The sequence below is a fragment of the Vanessa tameamea genome, chromosome 8, assembly GCF_037043105.1.
Source record: "Vanessa tameamea isolate UH-Manoa-2023 chromosome 8, ilVanTame1 primary haplotype, whole genome shotgun sequence".
Lineage (NCBI taxonomy): Eukaryota > Metazoa > Arthropoda > Insecta > Lepidoptera > Nymphalidae > Vanessa > Vanessa tameamea.
In genome coordinates, this window is record NC_087316.1 from 12,299,050 (window position 1) to 12,313,571 (window position 14,522).

General features: G+C 33.5%; 1 protein-coding gene and 1 non-coding gene across 9 annotated transcripts in view; one reads left to right on the forward strand and one right to left on the reverse strand.

The window, feature by feature from the left end:
• The window catches only part of Exn (Ephexin), an 83,762-nt gene that overhangs the window by 55,113 nt on the left and 14,127 nt on the right, over positions 1 to 14,522 (forward strand). For 6 of the 8 annotated variants that reach the window (XM_026645703.2, XM_026645710.2, XM_026645709.2 and 3 more), the window contains 3 exons: positions 12,587 to 12,732; positions 13,129 to 13,276; positions 13,568 to 14,144. In XM_026645703.2, coding sequence (XP_026501488.2) covers positions 12,587 to 12,732; positions 13,129 to 13,276; positions 13,568 to 14,144 — 871 coding nt within the window. Of the gene's footprint in view, positions 1 to 3,660; positions 3,682 to 3,772; positions 3,792 to 6,593; positions 6,763 to 7,538; positions 7,749 to 12,586; positions 12,733 to 13,128; positions 13,277 to 13,567; positions 14,145 to 14,522 lie in introns of those variants that run through there. The other 2 variants (XM_064215518.1, XM_064215519.1) reach the window with 2 other exon arrangements.
• Positions 13,349 to 13,420, reverse strand: Trnae-cuc (transfer RNA glutamic acid (anticodon CUC)). The gene has a single exon. It is a non-coding gene; the product is annotated as a tRNA-Glu (tRNA).

Genomic DNA, 14,522 nt, shown 5'->3' on the forward strand with positions numbered 1-14,522 from the left:
ACTGTCGAAAATTGTGAGAATCAGTTTAGATAACAATAAGCTGATTATAACCATGATTGCGTAGACAATATATACGCAAAGAACTTCTGTAAGTCTATAAACGTGGCATTTCATTTAATGAAGATAAAAAATGATGGAAAATAAATTATTAGTTATCAAGAAGGATTGATATAATATGGGTATTCATATAACATCGTCGTTACATCGTCAGTAAACACTTCGTCAGTGGTAAGCCGAGATTTGGATCTTAGGAAAAATGACTTCATACATATTAAGCAGATTGAACATCCGTAAACATGATCCTTAATCTCAATTACACAATCCGGTATAAATTACAAACTAAAGAATTGATGAAACTAAAATACAGGTTTAAAAACACAATTTTAGTATGATCAAATATACATTTATGTTGATCAAATTCAGCAGCTCTTAAGAATACAGATTAATTTAAAAGGTTGAATGTTTTACGGAAAGCATAAGGAAATGTATTTTATCCAATTGAATGCCTTCGTGAGGCGATACGGAAGCACCGCCGACACCACCGCAACCTGAAACACGAGTTGAATGAAAGTATAAAAGTGTTCATACATTCACTTTAACTGTTTTTATCTGAACTATATTTAGTTTGCATTTTGCACGTAATATTACGACTATATTGTTTGTTTGTATCAGTTGTTTTAAAATTTATTTTATTTCATAAGAAATATTTATCTGAAGTCTTTAAATTACGAAATCTCAATAAACTTTTTCTTTCCTCTGCCTTAACCTTTTTTTAGAGTTAAGGCTACGTTTATCTACTCTCCTTTATTTTTATAATATGCGTGCTCTCTTGTAGTATATTTAGTCATATGCTTAATTACTCCCTTGTCACCCGTGTCCAATTCTTAGTTTTCTTCTATCATATTTTATTTAACTATCATATTTTGCAGTATTAGATAATCATGTTCATGACTTTAATCGTTCACAGTAGCAGCTAATGCTTCTCTTCCTTTTATATTCATTATTTATAATGACAGCTAACCTGCCGATGCCCGCTAACAACATAACCAACGCATGGTTACATTTCAGAGCTCAAATCACAAATAATCAAATATTGTTCAAAGTTTGCAGTATTGCAAAAGTTGCGAAATCCAAATTTTTGAAATTATTAAATTTCTTCTTATTAGTACTGCTAGGAACGTACACTCTATTCCAACCATAACAGGGAAAAAGCCAAATAAACAACATTTGACAGGAAATTGATGCGATATTATTGGTTGAGAGCATGATTAATATAATATTCACTATGGAATTGCGAAAAAATGGGGTTTTGAACGTCGATGAAACGGAATTTTGGAAGTAAAATTAAAGTGGAAATAAGTAGTTAAATGTAATAGTGTTGTATTATAAATAAAGATATATTAATCATAAACTGTTAATAGTGCACAATATAGCTGAGAGAATCGCATGAAATACGTAAATCTAAGGTTTGTTAGGTTTCGTACTTCCATTGGAATAGGCTATATGTACAAATATATACATTTCTTATTCCCGTTAATGAATTACAATGCGTTATAAATTGGACGAATTGTAGAACACGTTGAAACCGAACGTGGGATCAATAATTTATCTGTTCCACTTCTTACCGGTTATATCATAGGCGTTCTTAGCGCTGGTCGTTCTTGCATGTATCGACACTAACAGGGACGTAGTGCTTGTGTAAGTATCACCATTTATACTTCACTTGTTATTGCTCGTGGCTTCGCTCGCGTTTTAGTCTTTGGTCGTCAGCTATTAGACATAAAAAGTATTCTAGCCTATGTCTGTCCTTGGACTTCAGGCTTGCTTCATACGAAATTTTATCAAATTCGGTTTTGTAGTTTGGTCGTGAAAGAGTAACAGACAGAGTCATTTTCGCATTTATATTATAAGTATAGATATTAAGTCAATCACCAATACTAAATGAGTATAACTAACCATATAATTATTTAAGCTCAAAAACCACTTTAACACAAATACACAAAAAATTAAGACAGTATTTATTTATATTACTTTCACTTAAAACGTTTTCTTTTGAATGTCTTCAATTTTATCTTAACAACATTCGAGTACATAAGAATCAATTACGATCGCGTTTTATTTCGTCACATAACTTCTTTTTTTTTAAATTCCTTAAACGTATTTAAACATCTATTTCGCCTGTAGTTTATAATTATTTTAACAAATGGTTTGCTTGTTTAACCCGATATGAAATAGAATGCGTGGAATTTAACCGAATTTGAGAGTTCAAACCCAGGCAAGTACAAAGCTTGTACAAGTTTTGAATGCTTAATTTGTTAGTATAATTGTTAAGTTCGTGCTTGACGTGAGGAACTGTGTTTGATAATATTCTAGCACACTTAAATCAATAACCACAGTAGGGAAGAGTGATGGAATAACCTATATACAAACCTTTTCCTGAAAAGAGGAGGCGTTTGTCCAGTTGTAGGACATTTACAAATATGTACTATAATTGTTCTAAAAATTGGAGATATCAATATAGATTTACTTGTTGATAGGGCTTTGTGCAAGCTCGCCTGGGTAGGTACCACCCACTCATCATAAATTCTACCGCCAAACAGCAGTACTCAGTATTGTTTTGTTGTGTGGGCTACAGGTAACTACAGTGTGTAACTACAGGCACAAGGGACATAACATCTTATTTCCCAAGGTTGGCGGCGCATTAGCAATGTAAGGAATGATAAATATTTCTTACAGCGCCATTTTTTATGGGCGGTGGTGACCGCTTACCATCATGTGGCCCATGTGGTCGTCTACCTACCTATATTATAAATAAAAGAAAAAGTCGATTATTACTAAGATGCAAGGCAAATTATATTGAATTCAATTCTTTACTTAACGCCTTTTAGTTGTGACGGTCCTATCATCGCGTTTTCAAAGTTCGTTCTTCTGTCGAAATTCAAATTTATTAGTCTGTAGATACCTTTTGCCCTAGATTGTGTCAGCTCTTGGAACCAGTTCACTGAAATGTAGCTTTACTTGATCGTATTTACGGCTTTCAATCTTATCGTATTGAGAGTCTAGCAAATTAGCGATGACAGATACAATGTTGCAACAATGTACGTATAAATGTACTAGATGCCCGTCCTTACTCCGCCTGGCCTAAGATAAGAATTTTATTTTCACTTGTTATATTTTAGTATTAGTACCAATTTGAAATCCTTCATTTTTAATAAATATATCGACTGCAAAGTTTAAATCTATACACTACTAACTTATTATATAGGTTTTTTCCTTCAAGTACCTATTTTGTGACACGTATTTGTATATAGCAATATATGTATGTGTACATTGCAATTTTCTTATTTTTTTTTAACCCTATTCCAATGTTAATAATATTAAAATATTCTAAATGATACAATTATATCTGTTGAATTAATCACGAGGTATAATTTAAGAAACCAAACAAGGTTACGACTATGACGTAGATAACTGCCATTTGTCCATGCATTCTCGTGCAAATATGAAACGTGTTTTATTAAAGGGGTGCTACGTAAATGGCGATTCAGGTGCGCCCACACACGGCCCGGCAGGGAGAGGGGCGGCGGCGCGAGTCAGCCCTGCGCCCGCGCTAGTGGAGCACGCGCCGCGCACCGCCCGCTCTTAGTGAAAGTTTAAAAAACAGTGCAGCTGTGTGAATCTGTAAAAATAATTAAATTTACAAGTGCGGCTTATTATAAAGATAATCAGTGTTTGTCAAATTAATATTTGATTATTTAACAGGATAACAACATACTCGTGTGCTCTCGAACGTAACGTGTCTCGTAATGTCGAGACTTTATTTGAAGTCTGAACGATTACAGTTTTTAAGTAAAAACACAATGTAGTTTTTTCTTTTTTAAACGAAAACATATCTTAATCGTCTAATTGCGTTTTACTTTCGTCACGCTCCGCTTCGGTCCATTAAGTTATAATATAATGTTTGCTCTTGCTTCATAGTACTTATCTTTATATCATTTTTATTTACAAAATATACTCATAAATACGATTTTATATACGATTTTTCGAAACTATGCAGTCAACGAAAAAGCCGATTATCGTAATCATGCAAATTAAATAAATTAACTTTGATGTTTATAATTTTGCTTCCTCGTGAGAGTTTCATAATTCACTTAATCTTTTTTAACTATATTATATAAACTATATACGTCATATATTATGAAAAACCTTCATATAAAAGGACAATACCCTCATTGTTAATATTGTTTTATTTTTTTTATTTTTTCTTACGGGTACGATTGATACGAATGAAAGAAATATGCGTATAAAAAGTAGTAAACAGGTTTAGCAACAGCGTGTTTTAATTTTATCATTTAATTGCTTTGAGTGTTTAGTTCTCTAACACTAAATTTTCTAAGTTATATAATCTTTGTACCAATCAAACACTGATTCATTGATTATATTGAATTCCTAAGTTATTATACTTTCACAATCGGTTAGTCTGAATAGAAAGCACTAACTAAATAAACTGAGACGATTAAACTATATTGAATACATATTAAAATTAAAAGACATTGAAAGAAGAAGATTGAAAACTATTATAAAACACTAAAATATATTTAAAATACGATACAGAAAGAGAACACAAATTCCAGAATCTCACCTGGTGTGGAAAATTAAGATAAGATAATTTAAAAAAGAAAGGAATCCATCATATGAAACTAGACGGGGTGACATGCATCCGGCAACCGGTTTCAGGCCACTAGCCGCCAACTAACCGGAACCGCAATTACGTCACGTTATCTTTAATATTCCGTTTGGTCAGATTACTGCATATTGCACATTCTTATGTAAAAGGACACGGAATACAGATATACATAGCATGCTTACCGACGACGATTTATATATTTTTTTTTATTTATTAACTTATAAAAGAGTAAGTTGAAATTTATTCAGGCTAGAATTAATATTTATAATCACTTGTAAAACTCGAATGAATGTATGAATACACGAAACCCTGTGACAAACAGTCGCAGTTGTAAGAGTCGAGATAATCTTTATCGACCCATTCGATACCAACATATTTCTATGTCTGTCTTTAAATCTGACAGTTCTCTTATTATATTATTATGTAATTATTTTCACCGTGTTCGAAAAGTAGGCTAACATGCTCAAAGATCTACCTCAAATAGGGGCATTACTGAATAAAGCGGGTATTGTCTATATTTTCCATCATAGCCACTTAGAAAGTGCATCGCGTGTCAGACACAAGATGCAAGCTAAGATACAAATAGTAATGAACTTTAAATATCATGCACTTCAAACTAGACCAAAGCCTCAAAACTTATCAATCTATCCGACTATTCCAAACGCTCAATTTTCACCGTCACAAATGTTCGATTAAGTACAAAACGCACGGAGAATACCTTTAAATAGAAATAGAACTGCAATATTACAATAAATAAATATGCATTAGCCTTAGATACGCCGTTAATGGCATTTAAATTTTGCGTATCACATTAACTTATGTCAAATGTATATATGATGAACATTCCGCCTTATTGCCTCTAGAGGTTTAGAACAAAGGGCTGATTATTTTTCGTGCAAAGAATCCGAATTGTAATTAAACGGGAAAATCTTGTTAGCATTCTTTTCTGCCATTACTCGCGGTCTGAATGTATACGTGTTTATAAATTTGCGTAATTTTAATTACGATAGTGCTTTTGTTATTTAGGTAAGAGCGGAAATACATTTGCGAGAAACAATTCCGTGATATATTCAGTACTTAACTTTAATTTATTGAAGGAGCTAAAGTTATTAATTATTAGTATCTACCGTATAGAACGACATCAAAGCAATAGATTTAGCAGAACAGATTATGCGCTAGTCATTGTGTTGCAACGCAATGCTCTGATTGCAAAGCCTTGCTTAGAAACTATGAATGTTCCGGTAGTAAAGTACAAATAGATAACTCGAACAGAATACCATAAATGAAAAGCTTTTAGTGATGCATAAACAGTGTTTCAAAGAACGGAACATTTTATTAAATGTTTTTAAACTAAAAATAAAGCACAAAAGGTTTTGTAAATAATAACAAATACAGGTTTTACAAAAACTACGAAGCGTGTCAATGCTAAAATTATTAACAGAAAATAACCCTTTCTACAGTCTTGTTCGTTGAGGACAAATTTCGTAACTCATGAATCAAAGAATCTAAAGCCTACATTAAGTATTGTCTTGTTTATTATTAGTCTATATTTTGAAACGTAGTGGAGCCTGACTGCACGTATCTCGTTGCGGAATAAATTAAACTCATTTATACATATTAAAACAGATCTAACACGGCAAAACACAATTTAAAAATAAATCCAAAACTTCTCACGAGACATCGAAACATCAACAAGCTACTATTTTGCTAAAATTATGATTACGTAGTTCACGATTTATATCGAGAAAAAATCAGCTCTTGATATAAAGCGACCGGTTGACCCTGAATCGGACAACAGCTGCCGGTGTCTCGTTTAATATTTTCCTGCATCGAGTAGTAACCATAACCAGTGCAAACAGACCAGACATCTCGATTGTAATTCGATATATTATTTTATTCAACACAGGCAAACACTGACTATTTCCAGCTTATGATATATGGCAACGTAAATGTGAAGTGTTAAGTGATGTGATGCGGTGAAAAATGTTGGAAAATGGTATCGGAGAGACCACCAGTGAACGGCGGAGTCGGTCCGCCGAGGCCTCGGACATTTCGGAGGAATTGTGGCGATCAAGGTGCTAGGCTGTTGATTTGCTTTATTGATACTTTTTATTTTAACATATATGGTAAACAAGACGCGAGATCGGCTTTTAAAACTAGTGACTCAGTTGTGACTTTAACGAATGAAGAATTCAGTTTTATATTGCAAACAATAAGTGTTAATATGCTTCAACACACTTGAACAGTGCTTCTTTTTTATTTAACAGTAAAATGAATTAGATGGTATCTTATCTATACAATAGTTACTATCTGATATTAAAAAATAATAACAAATATAAATTCGTAGTCATTCTCGTTTGGAATAATAGGAACCTGGGGAGTTATACAATGTGCTTTTGATGATTGTCAAAGCGATTCGAACTTCAATGTCGTCTAAAGTATTCAATTAAATATGTTAATTATTATTATTTTTGATCACATTAAATTCAAATACACTTCCATACATTTTACCCTTTTCTACAAATGAAATCGACGGTATCTATGTGACTTAATCGGGGCCCACTGATCTAAAATTGACGACAGCTCGTCGGAACACGAAATGTACCGAGAGACATTAATAAAATAGAAGCACTGTATATATAATGTAAAGTTAAAATTCAATCACTATTTCGTTGCCTTTCTTTTACATACAAGGACATCACATCGTTAACTTTACACCGCTTATAAGTTTGACCTTTTATTGCTTGAAAACCGAACCGAACGCCGTGATCTCGTTTGGTTGTTTGCTCGATTTTAACTTCAAATATTGAAGCGGAACCAAAGCCTAAATCACCTTGACCGTTCGTTTTAGTATCCGTGACTTCACCAACGAAAGTTTACATCAAGACGAACGCCAAGTCTTCATACTATAGCGAAAATGACGAGAAACCGAATAGCGTGTATCAGAATGTGGAGGACAAGGTGAAGTTTATTGAAGTATTGGAACAGACCTGGTGGCTCAGCGTGAGGACGGTTCTCCGGGAAGGAGAATTCGAAATCCAGGATCTCGTTGCATTTATTGGTATGCATTTTAATAAGCGGTATATTATAACACAAACATTATTAATTAAACAATTAAAGTATTTTATTATATAGTAACAAGCTTGAAGTCTTTATAATTAATAGTATTACATCGAACAAACGGATAACGTGCAGAAAGGCACACAATCAAATATCTGTTAGGAAAAATTACGTGATGTTTAGGTTAGCTTATTTTTGATACTATTTTAATTGCCAATTATTTTTTCATTATTCTTAACGAAGTTATTTACTTTAACTTTGAACATTGTATGGGGTAACAGTTTCTGAAATATTAAGAACACGTCCGAACAATATATATATTCTTCTCAAACTATTAAATGAAGAGGGTTTTTTGTAATTCCTAACGGAAAAACTACCAAAAGAATAATCATAAAACTTAAACCAAAATGCAGCGCGCTTCAGAAAAGGTTTTATGAATCTTAATAAATAACTAACTACGCTTCGCAGTTAGTTCCCGCAGTCTTTTAATCTATTGTGTTAAATATGCTTGAATTTTAATCTATTGTGTTAAATAAAAATTAAAACGACTACCATTTAACAAGCGGGACTAGTTGCTCGTTAAATATATTCTGGTGACTAATGAAACCTCAATGAAACTTTAACTCGATATATATTTATTACTCGATATTGGAAATCTAAATAAAGTTTTATTTAAATTAAACTGGAATCTTAATGTCGTAGTGTGGGATATTCTATTGATAGATGACGGAAGATTACTTTCACTTAAACAGGTAACTGGGAGCCTTATATAGTATCGAGTATCTTAGAACCGAGATGGCCCAGTGAATAGACATGACGATCTTAACTGTAGATTCTATGATTAAATGTACGTCTTTTTACCGATGAAAACAAAATTAAGTGCTCAAGACGAGGCGTATATATATTTTTTTATGTATGACCACGCGTTAAATTTTGCTAATAGACCAATTTGGATGAATCTTCTCTCTTTGGTTAGGGTAGTCTTCGAAATTAATACCATCCAAATTTGTGAATTGTTAAACCAAAAATCCCTAAAGGTAACTAACTAGTGTGAAACCACATAAATCCCTGTTTTAAGTTGTGGGACATATATATACATTATACGCAAATTAACTATAAAAAAATTTAATGTTATTGACAGCAAGCTAATACCCGACATGCGTTGAATTTAATTGTATGAACCTATTTTTGACCTTTATATTTACATATGTAAGTTTTATCGAAATCGGATGGCTTCGGAACCAATATAGCATATATATGACTTTCGATGTATTTTTTTGTTCATAATTCTCGGCTCTACCACACTCCATCTATTTTACGTTCATGGCCAAAGCAGTGCCAGAAACCTTCACGCAAGTGTCCACTGTACAGTTACCCTTTTGCATGAATTATCTAAACTAATATTAAAAAGACGTAATTCTTTGTTGTTGCTAAGTATGTATACGGAGTTGAACCCATCTTAAAAAAAACACTGGTAGAAAGCTACATTGTTCCTGAGTGCTATATGTATACAATGAATTTGAATGTAATGACATTTATATCATATCATTTTTGTATATAAAATTCACCCGAGCGAAGCCATGGCGGGACTTTTATACTTGTTGAACAATATTGTCATGATCTTGTCCTATAATATGTTAGTACAATTGAAGTCACTCTTGATGAGTTTGTAAAGCAGTGTTGTCTTAAATGAACTCTTGTTATTGTACCAAACGTTACTATATTTTTAGTAGCGATATCACATTTTAAGAAGCAACATCTTATAAAAATAGGTACTTTTTATCATATTTTATGCGTTCACGCATCGTCAACCGATACAGTTGATACTTTGTCCAGTCGTTGTTGGCTCTTGCGTGAAGGTTTCTGCTATAGTGCAATAACAAGGTGCGTGACTCGTATAATTGCTTACAAAAAATTAAGAGGCATTGTATTATACGCTGGTCATGAGCTAAGTTATAAGAAAGTGTATAGTTAAGGAAACAATAAAACAAATAGAACAGATTAACCAAATTAAATTAGTATTAAAGTCTGATCACAAACAGAACTCTTTCCTGACCTATAAACAATGCATGTTAAATGTGGAGTGAATACTAGGCTACTACTACTACTACAGGAAACTTATACTCGTACCAGAAGATATAGCGCGTTTCAGAAAAGGTTTTATTATATATTACATTGTCAACGTCTTCAGACGGTTTTGCTTGATTTAAATAAATAATGACATTTTTTTTTTATATTCATACTGCGTTACAAAATTATGTCAACTGTTTTTGTGCCTTGTGTTCTGTGTCTGATACTACTGATAGACATAGGAAAGCATTATCTCAGGGACCGAAAGTTAAAAAAAAAATATTGTAAAAATTAAAACACTCATCATAATACCACAACGTTATCAATGATTAATTAATCACAGTAATATATGCGCATATTGATTTATAACTGGTTTTTAATTTAGTCGATACATTAATTTATCGATTAATTTACGATTGTTAATATTATACCGTCCACGTAACACGGATGTTCGAATAACCTAACTAGTAGTTATATTGAAAATCTCTTGGAGGTTTGATGCTAAATATATGAAATGGGCTCGTACTTCATAGTATAAAACAAAGTCGCTTCCAGTAGTCTGTACGCTCAGATCTTTTAAAATAGGCAACGCAATTTTAAAGAGGTTTTCATCGATAAAAAATTGCCAAGCTACAGTATATTATTGAATTGACCAATCAAAATGAGTAAGTAGTAAGTAGTCACCACCGCCCATAGACACAAGTGCTGAAGACATAAGATTTATTAATACGTCACCAATGCGTTACCAACCTTGGGAACTAAGATGTTATGTCACTTGTGTCGGTAGTTATACTGACTCACTGATTTGATCGATTAATACCGGAACGCAACAATAATAAGTGTTGCTGTTTGGTGGTAGAATATCTGATGAGTGGGTGTTGCCTACCCAGACGGTCTTCCACAAAGGCCTGCCACTAATGGGATAAAAATAGAATGGTTATAGTGTGTAACTGATACTTTGAATTCCATATTGTAATGTCACTAGTGGAATTATAATAACACGACTTTCAAACCCCGCGATGAGATATAAGATGTAAAGGAGATTAAATTTTTACTTTGTCATTAATTACAGTATTTTTTCAAAAAATACATTTTAAAATAGCTAACAATATCATCATATAAATAATTCATAACGGCTCAGGATCCAAAGGTCCCCCGGTAGATAAAAGCATCCTTACTATTTCTACACTCAGTGTATACATAAACAGCCTGTAAATATCCCACTGCTGGGCTAAGGCCTCATCCGCTTTTGAGGAGAAGGTCTTAGAGCATATTCCATCACGTTACTCCAATGCGGGTTGGTGGAAAATGCTCAGTGTATATTGAAGATTCTTTGAAGAATGAATTTAAACCTTGAACTGCACTCAATTTTCAAAATGTAATAAAATCACTCATACCGGATTGTATACGGTGTATTAACAAACGCAAGTAGTTTCATCAGACTAAGTTAAATTTAATAACATATTTGTAGTGTTCAGTTGGAAATATAAACGATGAACCGAATACTTGTCGAGCGTTTTATAAAAATGTACTCGAACTCAAAACTTGCAATAAAATGTCAAGGCTCAAGTATTCGCGGCTTACATAACTTACTGAGGCAACTCGAGTAAGCACGTCGTGTTTTCGCAACACCGACTATCAACAATGGCTACGTTTTGTTGCGATCCGCACTTAAACACATGCCATTTACATACAAATGAATATTACGTTTAAGTCGGTGGTTAAGCTAACAAATTAAAAATGTATATTTAAAAGGTCCGTTAAAATGCTTGTTGTTCCTTTTTAATTTTAATACATTATGGAATGAAATCGAATGAGCATTTATGTAAAAAATTAACATAATAACTCACTAACTTTTATCCAAGTCGTTAGAACACGTCTTAATCGATTATGATTAATTCCGAGTATCGCGGAGTTTCTATTCGCTTAATTTGTATTTATAATTTTTTATTTATCTCATGCGCGCCGTTGTTTAAAATGATCGTAAAAGTGATTGATGACAAGCAAATATCAAATGAAAATCTTTCACGTGTGTACGCCAACCCATAGAATTGCAGGGTTATAGAATATACTAAAAACATACTCAATAGTAGAACATTTTCTTCTATTGAGGCAAACCCTTGTCATTTACAGGTCATCTACCAGGTCATTTACAGTTTCAGATATTTACAGTCTGTATAGGTATGTTACATATATAACCCGTAAATGTCTTATCAGGACTTGTTTAAGATCTTAAAAATATATATACTTAGTTTGACTTCAAAAAAGATCGAACGCAACGCTTTAAAGCGATGTAATTTTAATGTTATAATAAGTTGACTGGACTTACTTTGCGTCCCTTTTGCTTAACTTGTTCGCACACGTGTGGCCGGTACTTAAACGTATTTGTAAAGTAATACCACTTATTCTTGACATGGTTATAACGTTTTATTATCTTGACCTGAAAAGCTATACTTGTTATATTTATTCTAGTTTTATTACGTTTTTTATTCTACTTGAAAACATAACATGTAACGTGCGATATAATATCACCGTTAAAATAACTGGAATATTGTAAAGAAACGTCAAATGGTGACTTTACACTGTGTCAAGACTTTAATTATATATATACATTAGTCTAGGAGCTTTAATTACGGGCGTTCTTTGGTAAATAAACCTTTTGATTCACCTAATCAATACATTATAGTTTTTATATATAGTATGAAATTATAAGGACAAATGCTAAAGTTTGATTTCCATTATCAATGTACTTATCTTATCTTTCCTCAGACTGTGACAGTAGTGACTCCGGGCACCTCTACGAGTCGCTGGAGCCACCGCCGCAGCCCCCGCTACCAGCCCTGCCAGCGCCGCCTATACCAGATGACGATTTCGATTCCTTCGACAGCGACACTGACTCCGACGAACATGAGAAGGTGAATTTTATCATATATAATATAAGAATCAATTAGGATACTTTATCGTGCAATTTTTGAAATCGAATTAAAAGCAACATTTCTCATAATTTTTAACATATTTTTACCGACTTCGAAGACGGAAGGAAGACGAGGTTTTGTGTTTATGCCTTGATAAATTCAAAATATACTCTTTTCAAAGGTCTTGTATAAAAGTACTTTTCATCATTATTTTATAACTAATTTAAAGGAGATAAAGATTTTTGAAAAACAATCTTACGGAATGAGTGATCGAGCTTATCCCTGGAACTAGTCGGATTTGAAAAACATTGCATTTGATATTAGTCCTTAGCTCAGGGTTATGGACTATTAAAATTATTGTTTTTTGATATTATATTTATTTTTTAATTATTTCAGATTATACAGCCTGAGGTTCCCCCTGCGCTCCCTGCGTCCAGATTACCGTCCCCGCCCGGAGGAGGACCGTATACTCTTACTAAAATAGCAAGCGCCGCGCAACGCAAGATGCGGCAGATCAAGCGAAATCTCACAAAACGATACTCTGGTAAAAAAAATATACATTATTAAATATAGCTTAAAAAAATGATAAATAAAAATATAATTTAAAAAAAGATTATTCCGATACCGGGAATCGAACCCGAGCCTCCTGGGTGAGAGCCAGGTATCCTAGCCACTAGACCATATCGGATGATATGTAGTGAATCGAAATAATCGACTTGTATTCAGTATTTGTACATTTATAATATAGTCATTTATTTTATTATATTTGTATATCTTGATTTACAATAACGATACTGTTTCTCTAAATGTAATAATTTTTTACTTATCTTTGCAGTGGCAATGGACGGTAAAACATTCACTAAATCAAACAATCAGAACGGGACATACGATGTACCGAAAACACAAACAAAAACAAAGTCGCCAATATACGCAAATTATGAGAAACCAGAGATCCAGCATATATATAGCAATATAAACTTTAATGACACCAGAAATGTTTTAAATAAAGCCGATAATCCCTTGGCGAAGATTACCGGGACGTTCAAGGAGGAATTAAAAACTGTGATAGGGGAGAAAGGTATCAACAAGACTGGGACCGACAAGGGAACAAATAAATCTGTAACAGGGGAAAAGATTAATAATAAGACTGCTGAAAAGAGGAATAGTCATGGGGATGTACCACCCCCTTTACCAGATAAACCCCCTCCAGAAAAGCCCACGACGCCTACAAGTGATACTAAAAGCAGCGGGACGTTGTCACGGAAAGCATATTTCTCCTTCAAGTCTCGGTTCAGGCGAGCCACTTCTATGGCGGTGGATATCAACTCGGACGTTCCCAGCGCGCTGAAGATCACCAACTCGACGTTCTACTTGACCGATTCCATGGACGGCGACTCTGGATTCAGCAATTGGTAATTTATCTTTTTTTTTAAGTAAGTGTAAATGTCCCACTATTGGCAGGAAATTTATATTCTACAAGATTTGTTAACGGTAATCGGTCTTCTTCGTAGCGTCAGGAAAACTTGTATTAGTATCTTGTAAAGTTTTGGTTGTGATGTTAGCTGGTAATAACTTGTAGAGCTTTATGCTAGCCCGTGTGGGTAGCCACTCATCATTTATTCAATCGTCGTGTTGCGGTTTGAAGAGTGAGTGAGCCAGTGTAATTACATGCACGAGAGACATAAAGTCTTAACTCTCAAGATATGTGGCGCCTTAGTGATGTAAAGAATGGACAATATTTGTAACAGCGATTGGGGCTGTCTATGGACGATCATTACACGTTAGATTTG